At 44.3% G+C, this 16,391-nt stretch overlaps 1 protein-coding gene across 2 annotated transcripts; it reads left to right on the top strand.

Moving 5' to 3' along the window:
* Positions 1–211: 211 nt before the first annotated feature.
* adam17a (ADAM metallopeptidase domain 17a) lies at positions 212–16,260 on the top strand. Of its 2 annotated transcripts, XM_080012112.1 has the most exons (20): positions 212–390; positions 1,285–1,417; positions 1,506–1,639; positions 1,746–1,834; positions 2,305–2,479; positions 3,792–3,922; positions 4,276–4,362; positions 5,165–5,290; positions 6,371–6,515; positions 6,869–6,960; positions 7,466–7,618; positions 8,447–8,646; positions 9,011–9,114; positions 9,744–9,878; positions 10,397–10,527; positions 10,648–10,726; positions 10,834–10,922; positions 11,323–11,382; positions 12,001–12,059; positions 15,035–15,189. In XM_080012112.1, the coding sequence occupies exons 1-20, from the start codon at positions 285–287 to the stop codon at positions 15,048–15,050; spliced, it is 2,244 nt and encodes a 747-aa protein (XP_079868238.1). In that variant the 5' UTR covers positions 212–284; the 3' UTR covers positions 15,051–15,189. The 2 variants fall into 2 exon arrangements, with proteins under 2 accessions (XP_079868238.1, XP_079868237.1); XM_080012111.1 differs by lacking the exon at positions 12,001–12,059 and having other exon boundaries at positions 15,035–16,260.
* Positions 16,261–16,391: the final 131 nt, after the last annotated feature.

The raw sequence follows: 16,391 nt of genomic DNA, 5'->3' as shown, positions 1-16,391 counted from the left end.
AACTAAACCAAAACAGCCACGATCAAAATGGGCCTTTTTATTATCTTTTTTTTTTTTGTAGTAATTATTATAATTGATACTACACTGCGAACGGGAGCGTCGTTAGAAATACACCAGCCGCGCTCCTTGACTTGAGTCACTCTAGCACTTCCGTGTGGAGCCCGCTAACCTCACTGTGCCGCCGCCGCCAATGTTATTGTGATCATGTCAGCGTAGACCAGCCGTCGGAGCTACTTCGTTGTTATTTTATTTATCCTTTTTTTATTATTATTATTTTTTTTACAATGAGGTACATATTGTTTTATGCCTTGGTGGGTCCCTACCTGGTAAACAGTGCGGTTAAACCAAGAACTAATACGGATAGGAGCCAGGAAAGAGACCCGGAGCTGGGTAAGTCCACAGCTAGCCGCTAGCGTCAGGTCGGGCCAGCGGCCGGAGCTCGGTTTTAAAGCCGTTCCGCTCGAATCAAAACGGTGCCCGAAATGTAGAGAAGGGGTTGTTGGCGAAGCACGCGTAAAAAACGAAGTCGACGGCGGCGAATGTGTGAGTTGCGACTTGGAAACGTTCGAGCTAGCCGTACGCGTTGGCTTGTTTCAGGGAGGGCGATTTCCGATTTATGTTTCATCACATTGACACATGAACTGACGTGAGACCAAACCTTCATTTTTTTTTACACATTTATAAAAATACTAACTTCTCCCCCACCCAAACAAGAAGAGACAATTCGACTGATAAATTATCTGTAATACAAGCTTTTCATTAAATTAGACAACACAAGGGTGGCTATATAGTCTACAGGGTTCTTAGCAGGTCCTTGAGGTGCTTGAAGTGCTTTAAATTCGTCCTCGGAAATGTAAAGTACCTACTGGAATGCCTTGAAAATAGCCCATTTTGTGCTGAAGTGCTTGAGCCGGGGGGGGGGGGGGGGGGGGGGGGTCAAGTGGTATCTTCCCTGGTTTTGTTATTAAAAGGGTAACGTAATAAAACTTTTTCCAGAATCGCTTTTACGACATCGATTATTACAGGGAAATGTAATCCAGCATTTTTGGAAATAAAGGCTTATAATAGTAGATGACACATTGAAACGTGATTATAGACCTTGAAAATGGAAAAATAATTGTGCTTAAATAGTACTTAAAGGCCTTGAATTAAATTTTGTAATGCCTGAATGAATCCTTCAATCGTTCCGTCACAGTTTGCCTATCTAGTGGCTGGAGTCTGATGTCACAGGCGCCACCCTTGTATTTGTGCAAACCTCCTTTTTCCGTTCTCGGGACTCTCCAGAGGCCCTGAGCTCCGTCCTATCGGATTTCGAGGTTCTGCCGTGGACGGGCCTCCAGCTGCACTCTGTGAGGAGGAGGGATGCCCGTGCCCAGTCCCACCTGGAGCGCCTGGTCAGCTTCACAGCTCTGCAGAGGTACTGCAGCGCCCTAAAGTGCGGGATGTACTGATGAGGGCCGGGAGAGGTGAATAAGCGTTGCGTTGCGTCTTCATTTTGCTTCCAGGAATTTCAAACTGTATTTGACCACAAACACGGACCTGTTCACGGAGAACTTCAAGGCTGTGTTTGTTGACAAACAAGGAGCGGAGCAGAACTACGATGTTCAGCTGCAGAACTATTTCACCGGACACGTGGTTGGTAAGTGGTGCAAATAATCTCTTAACTTGAAGTCGGCGGGGAACTGCACCGTCTGCTTTGAATGCCATCGCCTTATTTGTTTTACCGTCATTTTGTTTTTTTTCAGGGGAGGAGAATTCCCGTGTGCAGGCACACATAGATGGGGATGAGTTTTCAGCCCACATCCTCACTGATGAGTCGGAGTACAATGTCGAGGTAAGGGTCACCTATACTATCTACACTATGCTTATGCTTTAGTCCCAGGTGGCATCAGTTGGCCTCCATGTTAAGCTAACCAGCTAAGCTGCTCATCAGTGAAAACTTGGCCTGACGTCCGCTGGCTCGCAGTGGGGACCTCCAGCAGTTGGTGATTTCCTTCCACAGAGACAACGTGAGGGCAGTACCGTTTGGACTTGCGCTTCACTTGGGGGGGGTTCTTTTGACAGGTAGTAGACAGGTGCATTCTAACTCCGAAGAAATAGTAACGCAGTGTCCTCTCCCGTCTCATGCGTCCTCCTCTCAGCCCCCTCCTCTAGCCGTGCACAAACAGGGCTCCCACGTTCCCCACCATGCAATCTCTTAAAGCGACAGGCCTCATGATGACACGGTGTAAAAAAACGAACCGAAAGTGTCACTGTCACTCTTATTTTGAACTAATAGAACTTCCCTCTCTCCAATCGCTCCAGCCCCTGTGGAGGTTCACAGACTCTGCCCACGACGGCAGGCTGCTGGTTTATCGTTCCGAGGACATCAGGAATCTCAGCCACATCGCCTCGCCCAAGGTGTGCGGCTACGTCCATGCAGACGCCCAGCAGCTGCTGCCGGAGGGCGCATGGAGGGACCAGGGCGGGCGCCAGGAGGGTGCGTGTGGTGGTCTCCTCCTCGGCTAATACTCTGGATGTGTTGTGAGCTCACTTGTCTTCAGACTTCGGTGTGGGCTCAATTAATTTTAAAAAGGAGAAGGAGAGTGAGTGCAGCTAGAGAAGGATGCCTATAGGTAATGAAACCAAGGTGATGGCTGCTCCTTGACGGCCGCGCCCAATTTGAACACAGCACACAAGGGTGGATTATGTCACATATAATAGATTAAACCCTATAGACAGGGTTTAATCGAAATCAGAACAAGGCTAATCCTACTTAGATTAATCCAGAATTAAAAAATGCCTTTCTGAGACGTTGCTTAATGTAAGAGTAATGAGTCCTAGACTAAGGTAGTGATGGACTAGTCAGCTCCTTCTGTCTGGTCCTGTTCCTGGTCCTGAAAATCCATTTCCTTTGTTGTCAAGGTCGACCAACATTCATCAATCCAAAATTAAACCTGCCTCTGGCCAGGTTTAATTTAAGCCTTCACTTAGACCTAGATTAGTTCTAATCTTCCTTATGGAAATTAGTTTTTTTTAAATTTTAATTTTTTTTATCAGAACTAGGGCAAGTCTCAGACTATAGTAAACCCTGACTGAGAAAGGCCACTACATTTAGTCCAGATCAAAAATGAGATGCAGTCTAAAATTTGGCCTAATCTGAGTCTCCAAAACCACCCCATAAAGTATAGTGTGAATGAACAGTTGGTTGAGGGCTTATATGAACCGATATATGAAGCCACAGCAAGGTTAATCAACGAGGCCATGTTGCACGCTCCATTATTATCCTGTTGGTAATGGCCCCATTTTCAAATTTAGCAACGTGGCTTATTTTTGTTTTGCCTGTGAACTGATTTAGCGCTGCCTTTGTTCTGCAAACCAAGTGACCTGTGTTACAGTCCTCAGTTATTAAAATACGATGCATCGAGCAATTTCTGTGTTCCACCTGAATGCATTATTTGAGTATTATTTTAGAACATACTCCAGAAACACACCTTTGGTTCAACACTCAGTGTGCTGCTCTGGAGTCTGTTATCGCAATTAATTTTCCCAAAACATGCTTTCAAGTAGGAGCCTGTGAGCAGCCATGTCCGCTCCTTAATCCTTCCTCTATATTAATAATATAGAGTATAATATATAATAATATTGTTCTTCTGTGTTCTGATCTGAAGCTCTGGCGATGCTTTTTGTGAAATATGTCAAATAACCATGTAATGTTTGTTCCCTGGTAATACCCACTTCTCCCTCTGTGCTTCTCCAGCTGAACCTACAGTGTCTTTCCCTCTGACGGTGTCTCTGTCTCCCCCCTGCAGACTCCCTACACAGAGATAAGAGACAGGCACATAACCACAAGAAGAACACGTGTCCGCTGCTGCTGGTGGCCGACTACCGCTTCTTCACGCACATGGGGCGTGGAGAGGAGAGCATCACTCTCAACTACCTGGTGTGTGTGTGTGTGTGTGTGTGTGTGTGTGTGTGTGTGAATGTTCATTGGCCGTAACCGATACAATGGACTCACTGCGGCTGCTCTCCACTCATTGCAAGTGCCATCTGTGCATTCTTCCCTGGCTGTTTCTTATCGAGGTCCTCCTAAATGAAGTATCAAATATGACGTTTTCAAAATAAAATAATCTCATGGATAACCACTTTTTAACTTGTTTTTCCCCCGGCTGAATGATTTGAATGGTTCCAATGTGATGTACTTCACATGAAGTCATTTCATGTTCATACTGTTGGTCCCTCTATTGCTGTTCCACCACATTGACACAAAGTCTTTGGTGTTTTTCTTCAAACCAGATTGAGTTAATCGATCGAGTTGACGACATCTACAGAAACACCTCCTGGACTGATGAATTCACTGGCTACGGAGTCCAGATCCAGCAGGTCCGCGTGTGGTGTGTGTGTGGGGGGCAGCATCAGACCGTACTCACTCCAGTCGGCATGCTGCTCCTTTTGTATGAACTGTCGCTGCCTGAAACAAGCTCAGGCATAACGCTGGTTCTTATTGAATCTGAGAGCCGCATTTATGAGGAGCCACTGAAAGCTTTTGTGCATGCCACATGGACTAATTTAATTTGTTCCACAGGCTCAGGGAATCAATGGAGGCCCTGTTTGTGCCCGCTATGAATCGCAGGCTCCGTCACTGAAAAGATATGCATTCATTTAGTGTCGGAGTCCTTTTTTCCCCCCCAATCTCTCTGACCCTAATTGAGATACAGAGCCTATTGTGGGCTTCGAACCTTTGGAGCATTATCTACAGAGAAATATAGCTTGGCCCCTTCCAAACGTTGATTTACTGACATCAGCGAAAGATTGTGAGAGTCACATGGTGTTGAATGACCCAATGAACTTGATTTCCTAGATTCTGTGCTCCTCTTCTCTTTCTACGGTTGATAATCCTCCATCCATCAAATTTAGCACAAGCCGACATGTCTAGATGAGGCCATGCTGTAAATCGATGGTGGTCTCAATAATGATTCAATACACGTGATTTTAAGAAAAAAATGTGTTTTCTCCACTTTTAACATTTCATAGAAATAACTTTTTTTTTTATTTTTATTTTTTTTTACATTGGAATTCAAAAATCAATTCAAACTTTGTGCTTTTAGAAATATTAATAGCAAAAAATGAAAGTTAATCTGCCTCCATAATTGGGGTGTTTTTATTTTATTTTTTCAAATTTAAGATCATAATCAACAAGGTGCCTACCAAGCCGCCTTCCGGCCAAGCGGGCAGGCGCTGGGTCCACTACAACATGGAGAACAGCCCGGTAGAAGGAAAGGCGGTCTGGGATGTCAAGAGACTTCTGGAGGTGAGGGAAACAGGAGAGAGAGAGAGGGAGTCCTAGTGTACGATCTGTGTTAGTGGTAGAGAGGCTTGTGATGTGCAGCAGGACTCTTATTTATCCAAAAGAGTCCTTCACCTAGACCAAAGTTAGTTTGACATGTAATGCATACGTTTATCATGAACTTATTCAAATGTATCATATTTTAAGTTTAATGTTGTTGATGGGAGTTTCCCACTGTTTTTTAGGGGCTTTTAAAGTTATATCAAAATGTTAGGATGTGATGTGGCTAGTAATAAGCTTTGTTTGGATTGAACATATTCTGAAATTAAAATAAAGGTGTGGAATCTCCAATTTAAAACAAGCAAGTCATTTCAAATAAGAAGAAAAATGGCATTTTAGCAGTGATAACATTGAATGTATAGTGCAGTGTGTGTATATATTATGTCACATATTATAATATATAACCTGTTCTGAGGATGTCATCTTGCTTTCATGAACCGTATAGGGCTGCCCCCTGAAAGTTGACGAGTCGAATCAGCAGTAGGAAACCCGTCAGTCGACTGAGATTCTGAAAGTCGAACAGTCGTGTGTGTGTCCCCCCCCCCCCCCCCCCCAGTCAGTCAATGCATCACAGACAGAAACTTACTAAATGCCCAGGGAGAACATTTAAATGGGGAATTATAAATAACGGGAATCCTAAATATATATATTTTTATATGTGTGCATTATCCGCGAACACGGCTCTTCGTGGGCCCCAATCCCCGAGCCCTGTTCCTCCAAATTAAACAACTAAAACCAGTGTGGGGACGGGGCATGGAGGAGCGGGGCACGACTCGCAGACTCGTTAAGATTATTTTCCGCGCATAACGCATGGAGAGGGGGTTTTCGGGGAGAGAGTCACGGAGAAGGTGTCCCCATTACGCACGGTCTCCTTTCATACAGTTCCTTACGCACCTATCTAAAATTAAAACTCTGTTGTGGCGTGCCGATCATGGGCACCCCAATCGCTCCCTCTCCCCGCTCGGGGTGGCACTGAATATTGGAATTGAGGAGCCATTGAAGTGAAAAGTGTAAATAGTAAGAATGTGTTTGTTTGTCCTTCAGCAATTCAGCGCAGACATAGCGGACAATGCCTCGACCGTGTGCCTGGCCCACCTCTTCACCTACCAGGACTTTGACGAAGGGACCCTGGGGCTGGCTTATGTGGCCCCATCCAAAGCCCTGGCCCTCGGGGGCCTCTGCCCCAGTCGTAAGGACATTTAAACTCTATGAGGCAATGCTGCGTCATATATTCATAACTGCAACATTGAGATATTGTGTTTCGGTGGAAATATGGATGCTCATCCTGGATGCTTCTGGGTGTTTCTGTCGAATATCGAATGCTTACGGCTCTGTTTGTGACGTTACACTGTTCAAGGTTTAGAATTTCAAAGTGTTTAAGTAACATGAAGTGTTGACCTGGCTCCTGTAGGTGTTTTTAATTCTAACAGAACAATAATGAATAGATAAGGATTCTTATAGACAGCTCTTTTGGGACTTCAAAAAATTTTCAAGAAAACTCTTGGTGTTAATGTTTATTTTTTTCATCTTTTTGTCTTGCAGCATACTATCCATCTGCTTCTGCCAAGAAGCCCAGTTACCTCAACACTGGCTTGACCAGCACAAAGAACTATGGGAAAACCATTCTGACAAAGGTCAGTTTTACCTTTTTATTTGCAAATCATGTTGTGATGATGAAATGCAATAGTCAATCTTCCAGAATCCACTGTTGTGTATGGAGTTTCATGTTTTCTGAATTTTAATATTACAAATATTGTGCCAGTGATAAGTGCTTTATATCACATACCACCGATATTGTGTGTGTGTGTGTGTGTGTGTGTGTGTGTGTGTGTGTGTGTGTGTGTGTGTGTGTGTGTGTGTGTGTGTGTGTGTGTGTGTGTGTGTGTGTGTGTGTGTGTGTGTGTGTGTGTGCCTTGCTTTTGGTGCTGATCTCACTGCTCTGAGAGCTGCTGTGGCGCTTCTTTACCTTTCGGAACATCCTTCACCATGGCGACAGCTTCAAACCTGCTGGAAACCAGTTTTTTTTCAGGATTATCTATACTTTAAGCTGTATACATGTGTCGAGAAACAGTTGATATTTTGACATGATATATATGCACTCGTGTGTGTGTGTGTGTGTGTGTGTGTGTGTGTCACCAGGAGGCCGACCTCGTCACCACCCATGAGCTCGGCCACAACTTTGGAGCAGAGCACGACCCTGACAATATCGCCTACTGTGCCCCGAACGACGACCAAGGGGGGAAGTTTGTCATGTACCCTATCGCTGTGAGCGGGGATCACTACAACAACAAGGTCCGCTCTCTGTCATTGGCCGCTTTAATATAAATATGAATTATTAATATACATATTATTTTCCCCTCGCCCAATGCTAACATAATGTTGTATTGGTGTATTTGCCTTCTTTTGGACATTGAATAGTCAATTTATCAATGACTATGCCTCTTAGTAGGCAACCTTTATAGTAACACTGTTAAAGTCTTTGCATATTAATTATGTTAAAATAGAATACTCCAGAAAACGTATTATTATTATTAGAAAAGACTGCTGCAGACCTGCCAACCTTGGGAAAATATTTTGAGTACACCAACTGTGTACTCAAAATACACAGTTGGTGTATTTTAATACGCGCTAAATGACTCCATCAGTTATTCACACCGCAGCTGTCTCTTAATGAGGCTCATCACATCGTGTGCGAGCTACTACGGCTGACTATATTTACAAATTAACAAACTTCCGCTGCGTTGTGAGCAGTTGAGTGAGCGAGAAGCGAGGGGAGGACTTACGGAACCACAGGTCGTAGCATCCGGTCCAAACCCAGGGACCTTGTTTAAATACCAAATAAATGTCAGGTTTTGTATATTTTTGTATTTGTACGGCGTAGTTTCAGCTGGCATTTCGTACCTGCTTATTTTGACCAAGAATTGCGTGGTTGGTACACAACATGTGTGCAGGTTGGCAGGTCTGCCGCTGGGCTTATTTAATGTCATCCCGGAATAAAATGGTCTTTTTTGTATAACCACGTTTCCTACGTTTCCTATTTTTTTTGTGTAATCTAAATCTGAGCCATATTATTGTTTTTTTACCTCACTCCACATCTCTCTCCCTCCTTACCTACCCTAGCGGTTCTCCAACTGTAGTAAGATTTCCATCGGGAAGTCGTTGAGCTTCAAGGCACCGCAGTGCTTCAAGGAGAGGAACAGCAAAGTGTGCGGGAATTCCCGGGTGGAGGAGGGCGAGGATTGCGACCCCGGGCTGCTCCACCTCAACGACGATTTCTGCTGCACGGCAGACTGCAAGTTCAAACGCACAGCGCAGTGCAGGTACGCACTGTAACATACACGCCACACACAACTTGAAAGGACACCTGCAGGTTGGAGCTTCTGTGCTCTATTCAGTGGGAACTGCTTCGATACATTTTTGACTTAAGTGTAAAGTTACCTCAAGTTGTAATCTGTAATGTTTATTTGTAATCCTATATTTGACACTTTTATTTAGGTGGCACCTTCAACAAACAGCCATTCAATGTATTTGTGTTGTGCATTTTAAAAATATCCCCACCAACCCTTGAATGTTAGTTGCAAATGGAATTGTGGGACTTTGACTGTAATCCACCCGACAACGACTATTTCATGGATGTCAACTTTAAAAGCACTCAGAGCTCCTCTTGTACCGTTGGTCCCGCAGCGACAGGAACAGCCCTTGTTGTAAGAATTGCAAGTTTGAGCAGGCGGGGAAGAAGTGCCAGGAACCGATCAGTGCGACCTGTAAGGGCATGTCCAGATGCACAGGTGAGCTACACGATGCACACGGACGACAGCGAAAGGCGTATGTTTGGCCTCGGTTTGGTTGAATTAACGCTGAACGGGATGGCTCGGCACGTAGGTCCGCCCCACAGGTCACGAGACAAAACTCTGGTGATTTCTTTAACCTTGATCTGGCTAGGCTATACAAAGTCAACATGAGTTGGTCCATTGTCGGTGTTGCACCTACAATCTGTCGCATTCTCTTTATGTATGGGACATAACTCTCTTATTAATATTTGTAATACATAAGCTGCCGTCACGTCTTCTGGAATAGCATTACCCCTGCCAGTATACAGAGAACTCCAATCCAAAGTCTCTCACTGCATGTTCTATCGATTGTTTCCGGTGGAAAGTTGCAGTAGTAATAGCTGTTAAAAATTGATATATTATAATAATTTCACCACATACTTTGTCAAATGTTTCCAATTACAATAAATCAGTAAGGTGATATTTTAAGAAAGATGTCACAAAAACAAACGGTGCACAACTTGCATCCACCGCCCTAGTAGTTACAGGGCAGCGATGCCTCTGCGTGCAACCCGAGATACATCACAGTTTAGGTTGGTCCTCCGTCTGGAGTCACCTGACCTCTTGACCTTTCCTGTGTGTTGAAGGTGACAGCAGCGCGTGTCCTCCTCCCGAAAACGCCCCCGACAACACTATCTGCGTTGACAACGGCCTGTGCCACGAGGGAGAGTGCAACCCGTTCTGCGAGGCCACGCAGAACCTTCAGTCCTGTGCTTGTAATGGTATGAGGTGGCTAGGTGACCACAAAGTCATAATTACAAAATCAGCTATAAGGCATGTCAACATTGAAGTCTCATGTCGATGTAGTGACGTCGATAATTGTTTTGCTCAAAAATACATTCATGTTTTAATGACTTTGGATTTTGTCTCTAAAGGGGACCTTTTATGCAGAACTCACTTTGTCAGTGCTTGTGCACATACATTTTGGTCTCTGTATCTACTCCCACACAAACTGTGAAATAAGACAACTCTTTGTGAGTGTTCCGATTCAGAGGACCTGAAACGAGCGTTTAAATTTGTGCCTCAGTACTACGTTGAGACACATTAGAATTCAAACCGCCCCCCATCTGCGTAACTCGGCAAACAAATGTTTTAAAAGAAAGAGGAATTAATACCAGCTGTCTGTGAATAAATTGCAGACGATACGAAATGTAAGTATAAAGTGCAATATAAATAAAAATAAAGGTTTGCTTGCTTACAGTCAATGCTAACATTTTTGTGTTGAACGTCCTTTTTGCAGAGACTGATAATTCTTGCAAAGTGTGCTGCCGGGGCGAGGACGGAGCCTGCAAACCCTTCACTCACAAGGACGGGAGCTTCCTGTACCTGCGCAAAGGAAAACCCTGCACTGTGGGCTTCTGCGACGGGGGCGTGAGTCACCCGCTCTTATCCCGACGCCTTCCATTTCAAAGCAGACTTAAAAGATGACAAAGTACAGATGTGAACGTGGGGCCGAGTCGACCGCTGCGTGTGCTCTTTGTCACCTTCCAGGGGAAGTGCATGAAGCAGGTGCAGGACGTGATCGAGAGGTTGTGGGATTTCATAGACAAGCTCGACATAAACACGTTTGGTAACTGCACTTCATTGCCTTAAACTGAAACAGTACAACACTTGCATGAGTTATACTGCGTATTTAAGTGATTGCCTTGTTATTCTTCTGTCTCTTTGGGACGTCAGGGAAGTTCCTGGCAGACAACATCGTCGGCTCCGTCGTGGTGTTCTCCCTTGTTTTCTGGATTCCCCTCAGTATCTTGGTTCACTGCGTGGTAAGAAACACTTAACGTAGCAGTATTTTCAAAAAAAAACAAAATAAAAAACCTCATTCTAATGTCATAACTTGTGTCATGAGAGGAATATCATAAGTTAAGGTAAGAGAAAATCATCAGTGTCTGCAGGTCCTTTAAGGAACATCGTTCAACATCGATCGTCTTATATTCAATATGACAAATATTGGGATCTTTTAATTGATTTTTGTCAAGTTCTTCTACGTAACACTTAATTTCTGCCCTGTACCAAATGCATAGCCGCACTATTTAATTGAGTATGAGACACAAATTTCATGAAAATTTGGGCCAAAAAGTAGTAAAGTATACTTTCAAATGTCATTTCCTGATACCTTGCATGCACCTTTGAAAGCTCAGTGTTGAAAGCTCTGTTTCTCCACAGGACAAGCGCCTGGACCAGCAGTACGCGCAGCAAACCAAGACCTTCTTCTGCACGCCCACTGTGAGTCTTCTTGCAAATATGTTCTTCATTGCTTCCATTAAACTCGCAGCCACACTAACAAGACTAATACGGCAACCTCACAACTCCTGTTTAACATCTGATGATATTGAGCGAAATGATGAAGGCATGGGCGTGGCCACACGGCGCTTAAACTCAGATTGAGGTTTACTTTGTTTAATCCACAATGTTGTTTGGCTTATTCAGATACATCCTTTAGTGATTTTAAATGGAGTTTTACATTTTCGTGCAACATCACTGTACTGCAATGCTGCCAGTTCTAGACCAAAATTAAGTCAACTGCCGGGGTCAAGGACAACACTTTGATTTTTGATTTGGTGCGGAACCTAAATTGAATCAAATGATCGGTCAGGATAGCGATGGTTCCAAATGACCTGTCCACTCCTCTCTGCCTTGGCCCCTCTTATTCTCATTGAAACTGCAGCAGATGGTGGAAGTTTGTAGTAGAGCTCCTGCCTTAGGTGAGTGCGTGTGCCTTGGCTTGGTGTTGTGATGCGCTGGGGTCCAGCAGAGTGCATGGTCCGTGGCTGTACACGCCCAATACTCCTGCACTCCCTTATTGCTTGATGTCATCACTGATCTGGTTTGTCATTTCCAAAGCACGGCGAGTCGGCTGTGGCTCTCATGTTACAGACAATAGAAGGAAGCCGGTACCAGAGGTCAGTTCCTCAGCTGGATGTATGTAAACACACACACCCTAGAGATGGCACAGATCCAATACCCAGCCGCAAAGAAAACGCTGTATGAATCGGTTCCTCTCACAAATCTACCTTAAATGATAATGGACGCACTGTTCCGACATAACGTGACGAGGAGTAAAGTAGGCCACACGTGTTGTTACCGCATGGCCGAACGGTTCCATGACAACACGCTGGCGTTCAGCACGGTGTGCGTGTGTGTGTGGGAGTTGTCACAATGTGGGAATACTTCCCACTACAGGTGGAGAAAAGCTGAACAGAAGCTCTTTAATAATAATAATTTTTTTAATTTTATTGCTTTATTTATTTATTTATTTATTTATTAAAAAAAAAAAAAAAAAAAAAAAAAAATGCGATATTTGTAAAGCAAATGTATCAAGAGACGGTACCAGCACTGGAATTTTAACACGGCCAACTTTATAAAGCACTAAAGCAGAAGCGTCACCTCGCGTATTAAGATAAATCTATGCAGGCTACAGCTGCAAAAAACAAAACAAAAAAAACTTTGGCTTGTATCTGTAACGGGACAACTCTCATACACACACCCCAGCACTGCTGTCCCATCTGATCAGAGATGTCATCAATGAAGCAGGAATGCACAGTGCGTGTTTTGAGAGGAGGGAGGGAGGGAGGGGGTGCACCTTGTTGTCTTTTGTATGATGGGATGGGGAGTGTGTAAACATTTTTAAGTTTGCATCTGTTGCTGTTTGAGCCACTGTCATAGCACAAGGATGTTGATGTTTTTCTTACGGCTGTCTGCGCAGTGTTCTGATGGGTGCTTTTTATTTTGATCAGGTATAGACTGAGAGAACCCTCCATTTTTTTCACTAACTCCACTCATGTTGGATTGAGGTTATTCACAGACTTGGGCGATCGCGATAAACTCCAATTGGCGATCGCGATAAATCCACAGAGTTGGGTTTACGTTTTTGATTTTCCATACAAGTCAGAAACGAAGGAAATAAAGTCAATCTAAATCTCTCTCTATGAGATAATAATAATCATACAATGCTGTATTATAATCAGAGTTTCCGTTAGAACAAATTGGTGCCGGCCCACGTGTCCTGGAAGATTTCAATGTCCCGGGCAAATGGGAGAAATTCCAATTCAAAAATCTGTTTTATGGAGCTTGATAACAATTAATAGGCAGGCTATATAGAGTGTTATATATTTTATTGACTATTCAAAATAAAACAAGTCCCGCCAGTTAACCTATTTTAAAAATAAATAAATATTACAGTTCAAAATCAAATATTTTACCTTCTTGAACGATAAGTAACAAGTGCAGGTGCTTTAATTAACATAAATATGTCCGACTTGAGCAAATTTTCCCGGTCAAAAACCAGCAATTACCCGATAATGCAAACTGTGATTTATAATCACAAGATTTGCATATAGAGCGGGGAAATGAGATCCGATCACAAGTGGGTACTCGACAGCTCTGAGAGGGAGAGAGAGCATCCGCCCTCTCTCCATCCGCTCCAGTTTCAGAACACGGTGCGCTGCACTTACACCGTTTCAGTGCTCGGATTTTTCCTGCCAGATGGGGGGAGTCGTCTGTCATCCATGTCGATCGTGATTAGTGGTGTGACCGAACGGAGCGGTCAGGATCCGCTTGTAAACGACATACACACTGTATGTCGTTTACAAGCGGTATTGACAGATGCAGACAAAATCCTATTTTCACAGTTTCGTTTGTCATCACTGTGAGAAATTTAACATAATACTGGTTACTTATTGGAATTAAATTCAGTTACAGGGGGGCAGCTCTAATCATATTTTTCTCATTCACTACCATGTTTGAAGGAAGAAGGTATCATGCGTGCCTCATATTGCACTTTAGTAGAAGAAGAAGAATCTTTTTAATTATCACACAACACACCACACTACAACACACGCACATGCTTTGGATGGTGGCCGGTGAAATGAGGCCTCTGCATTTAACCCATGGTTAAATGCAGAGGCCTGCCCAGCAGTGGGCAGCATTTGTTGACGCGCCCAGGGACCTGGTACCAAGTATCCACCAAAAACCAGCAATCACCGGATAACGCGAACTGTGATTATAATCACAAGATTTACATATAGAGCGAGTTAGGTTCTATATACCTGTTTTAGCTGTCAGACAATGATGTGTGCATGTTTTTGGTGGGGGTCCTTGCTGACGTTAGGTGGAGGAAACCCCATGTGAGCACGGGGAGAACATGCAAACTCCACATAGAAAGGCTCCTATTTGGGAGATAACCCGCCGGAGCAAGGTGCCAACAGCGCCCCAGGCGGGAATCGAACCCAGGACCTTCTTGCTGTGAGGCAGCAGTGCATGCACTTTGGTTTAAACATTGGACGTCTTGAATGTTGTTTTCATTATTCATCAGAATAAGTGGAAAGCAAAGTTGAGTTTGTCTACTTTTTTTTTTTTTTTTTTTTCGCCAGTCTATCACAGGGCCCACATACAGAGACGAACAACCATGCACGCTCACATTGACACCTACGGGGAATTTTAGAGTCATGGATTAACCTAACCTGCATGGCTTTGGAATGTGGGAGGAAACCGGAGTACCCGGAGAAAACCCGCACAGGGAGAACATGCAACCCTCTTGCTGTGAGGCGACAGAGCTAAGCACTGCACCACCATGCCACCCTCTATTGAGTTTTATGTAAAAAAAAAACCCTGAAAACTCCTGACACATTGTTTGATGTCATGAAGTTCCGCTGTATAATTGAACAAGTTAAACTGATAAGATGCATCGATCATGTAAAAGCGTCTCGAAAATAACCGTGCATTTCGCCCTGTATACCATAAAAGACAACTGCATGGTAAACCAATAGAATAAAGCGGGAATGACATGAAGTCAAAAAGATGGAGGGGATTCGAAAACCTCGGTCCAGAGCGCCGCCGGCCTCGCCGCTCCCCTCATCGCTCCCTCTCCGCTCCACAGAGTCAAGAGATGCTGAGCGGCTTCGAGTCAGTGCCCATGCGCAGCGTCAAACCTCCTCTGCCTCCCTCCTCCTGCGTCGCCCGGACCGCGCCCTCCTCCCAGCATGCACCGCAACCCCCCCTCCAGCAGCAGCAGAGCCAGGCGGGGCCGCACCTCGCGGCGGCGGCGGGCGGCAGCACCCCGGCCCCAGGCCCGAGCTGCGACCTCACCCCGGCCAGCGGTGGGGGGGGCTGGATGGACACCATCCAGGAGGACACCAGCAGCGACTCTCACCCGGGCGAGGAGGAAAGCTGCACAACCGCAGGAGCCTCCTCGTCGGCTACGAAGTCCTCCTACGAGGATCTGAGAAGGCAGAGCCTGGCGCGGGAGCGGCCGCGCCTCCACAGACAGGACTGCATTGAAACCAAGGAGACGGAGTGCTGAGGGGCCGGCGTCGCCGGCACAAATATACTTTGAGGGAACATGTAAGTTAGATGATGCCTTTTTATTTCGTTTTCCCTCCACCAACGCGTTATGTTTTCGCACTCCGGTGAGCTGAGTGGTAAGTTAAGTGCACTCGAGTTGTCTCTTAATGCCAATGACTGCTGTCAGGTATAATATTGTGCCTTTTTTTTTAAAGTTAATTTACCAGAGCATTCAAGGTCAACCACCAAGTCCAATTCTTGAATCTGCTTTTATGAAGCCATGTGCAATTTGTCTGAAGAGGGACCGGTTCCCTGAAGGCATTCTAGAGTTTTTGTCATCTACCCTGAAAGACGATGGTTGTTTTAATGCAATTTTAAGCCGTTTTGATTGCTTGGTTCACATTTAATCTGCACCAGTGCTGTAACAGCTTTAATGTCTTGTTACCAGGGGAGGAAAAAAAAGATTAGAAATGTTAAATGTAATATCAGAAACCTTGACCGATCTTCATTGCCTCAAAGGTCAGTTACTGTTTCACTGATTAGAGTAAAACTATTTGCAACCATATTCTGTTGACCAGAAATTAAATATTGTAGTGTGACAGATTAACCGCTCACTAGTATACACTTAGTATTGTCCTATTTTGTGCTTTTTTATTTTCTACTGCATTTCATTTTACCAGAGTGAACATAGTGTGCTTTTATCTTTGTGTACATATTTCATTTTGTATTTTTGTTTGTTTAAGCGTGAGGGTTGTATAATTTGACCCTTTGCCCTTGACTACTGTCTGGAGAATATAACCTATTAAATATCTTAAAAGTAAACTTGAGACTGTTGTATTATCTTAATTATTTGACTTTACAGCATGGAGACACTGTCAAACCCTACCTACCATCAGTCCATTTAACTCATGGTCACCCCCAAATGTCCTGTGTAGTTTTGCAGTGCGGTAATG

Source organism: Zeus faber, assembly GCF_960531495.2.
Source record: "Zeus faber genome assembly, chromosome: 13".
Lineage (NCBI taxonomy): Eukaryota > Metazoa > Chordata > Actinopteri > Zeiformes > Zeidae > Zeus > Zeus faber.
Note: the sequence above shows the minus strand (reverse complement) of the source record. Positions and strands in the feature narration are given on the sequence as shown.

What these genes read in the sequence shown, in the direction of transcription:
- adam17a (XM_080012111.1), top strand. Translation starts at nt 285, where the DNA reads ATGAGGTACATATTGTTTTATGCCTTGGTGGGTCCCTACCTGGTAAAC. An exon ending in GGAAAACCATTCTGACAAAG is followed by an intron (nt 6,961 to 7,465) that starts GTCAGTTTTACC and finishes GTGTGTCACCAG; the next exon opens with GAGGCCGACCTCGTCACCAC. An exon ending in GTATCTTGGTTCACTGCGTG is followed by an intron (nt 10,923 to 11,322) that starts GTAAGAAACACT and finishes GTTTCTCCACAG; the next exon opens with GACAAGCGCCTGGACCAGCA.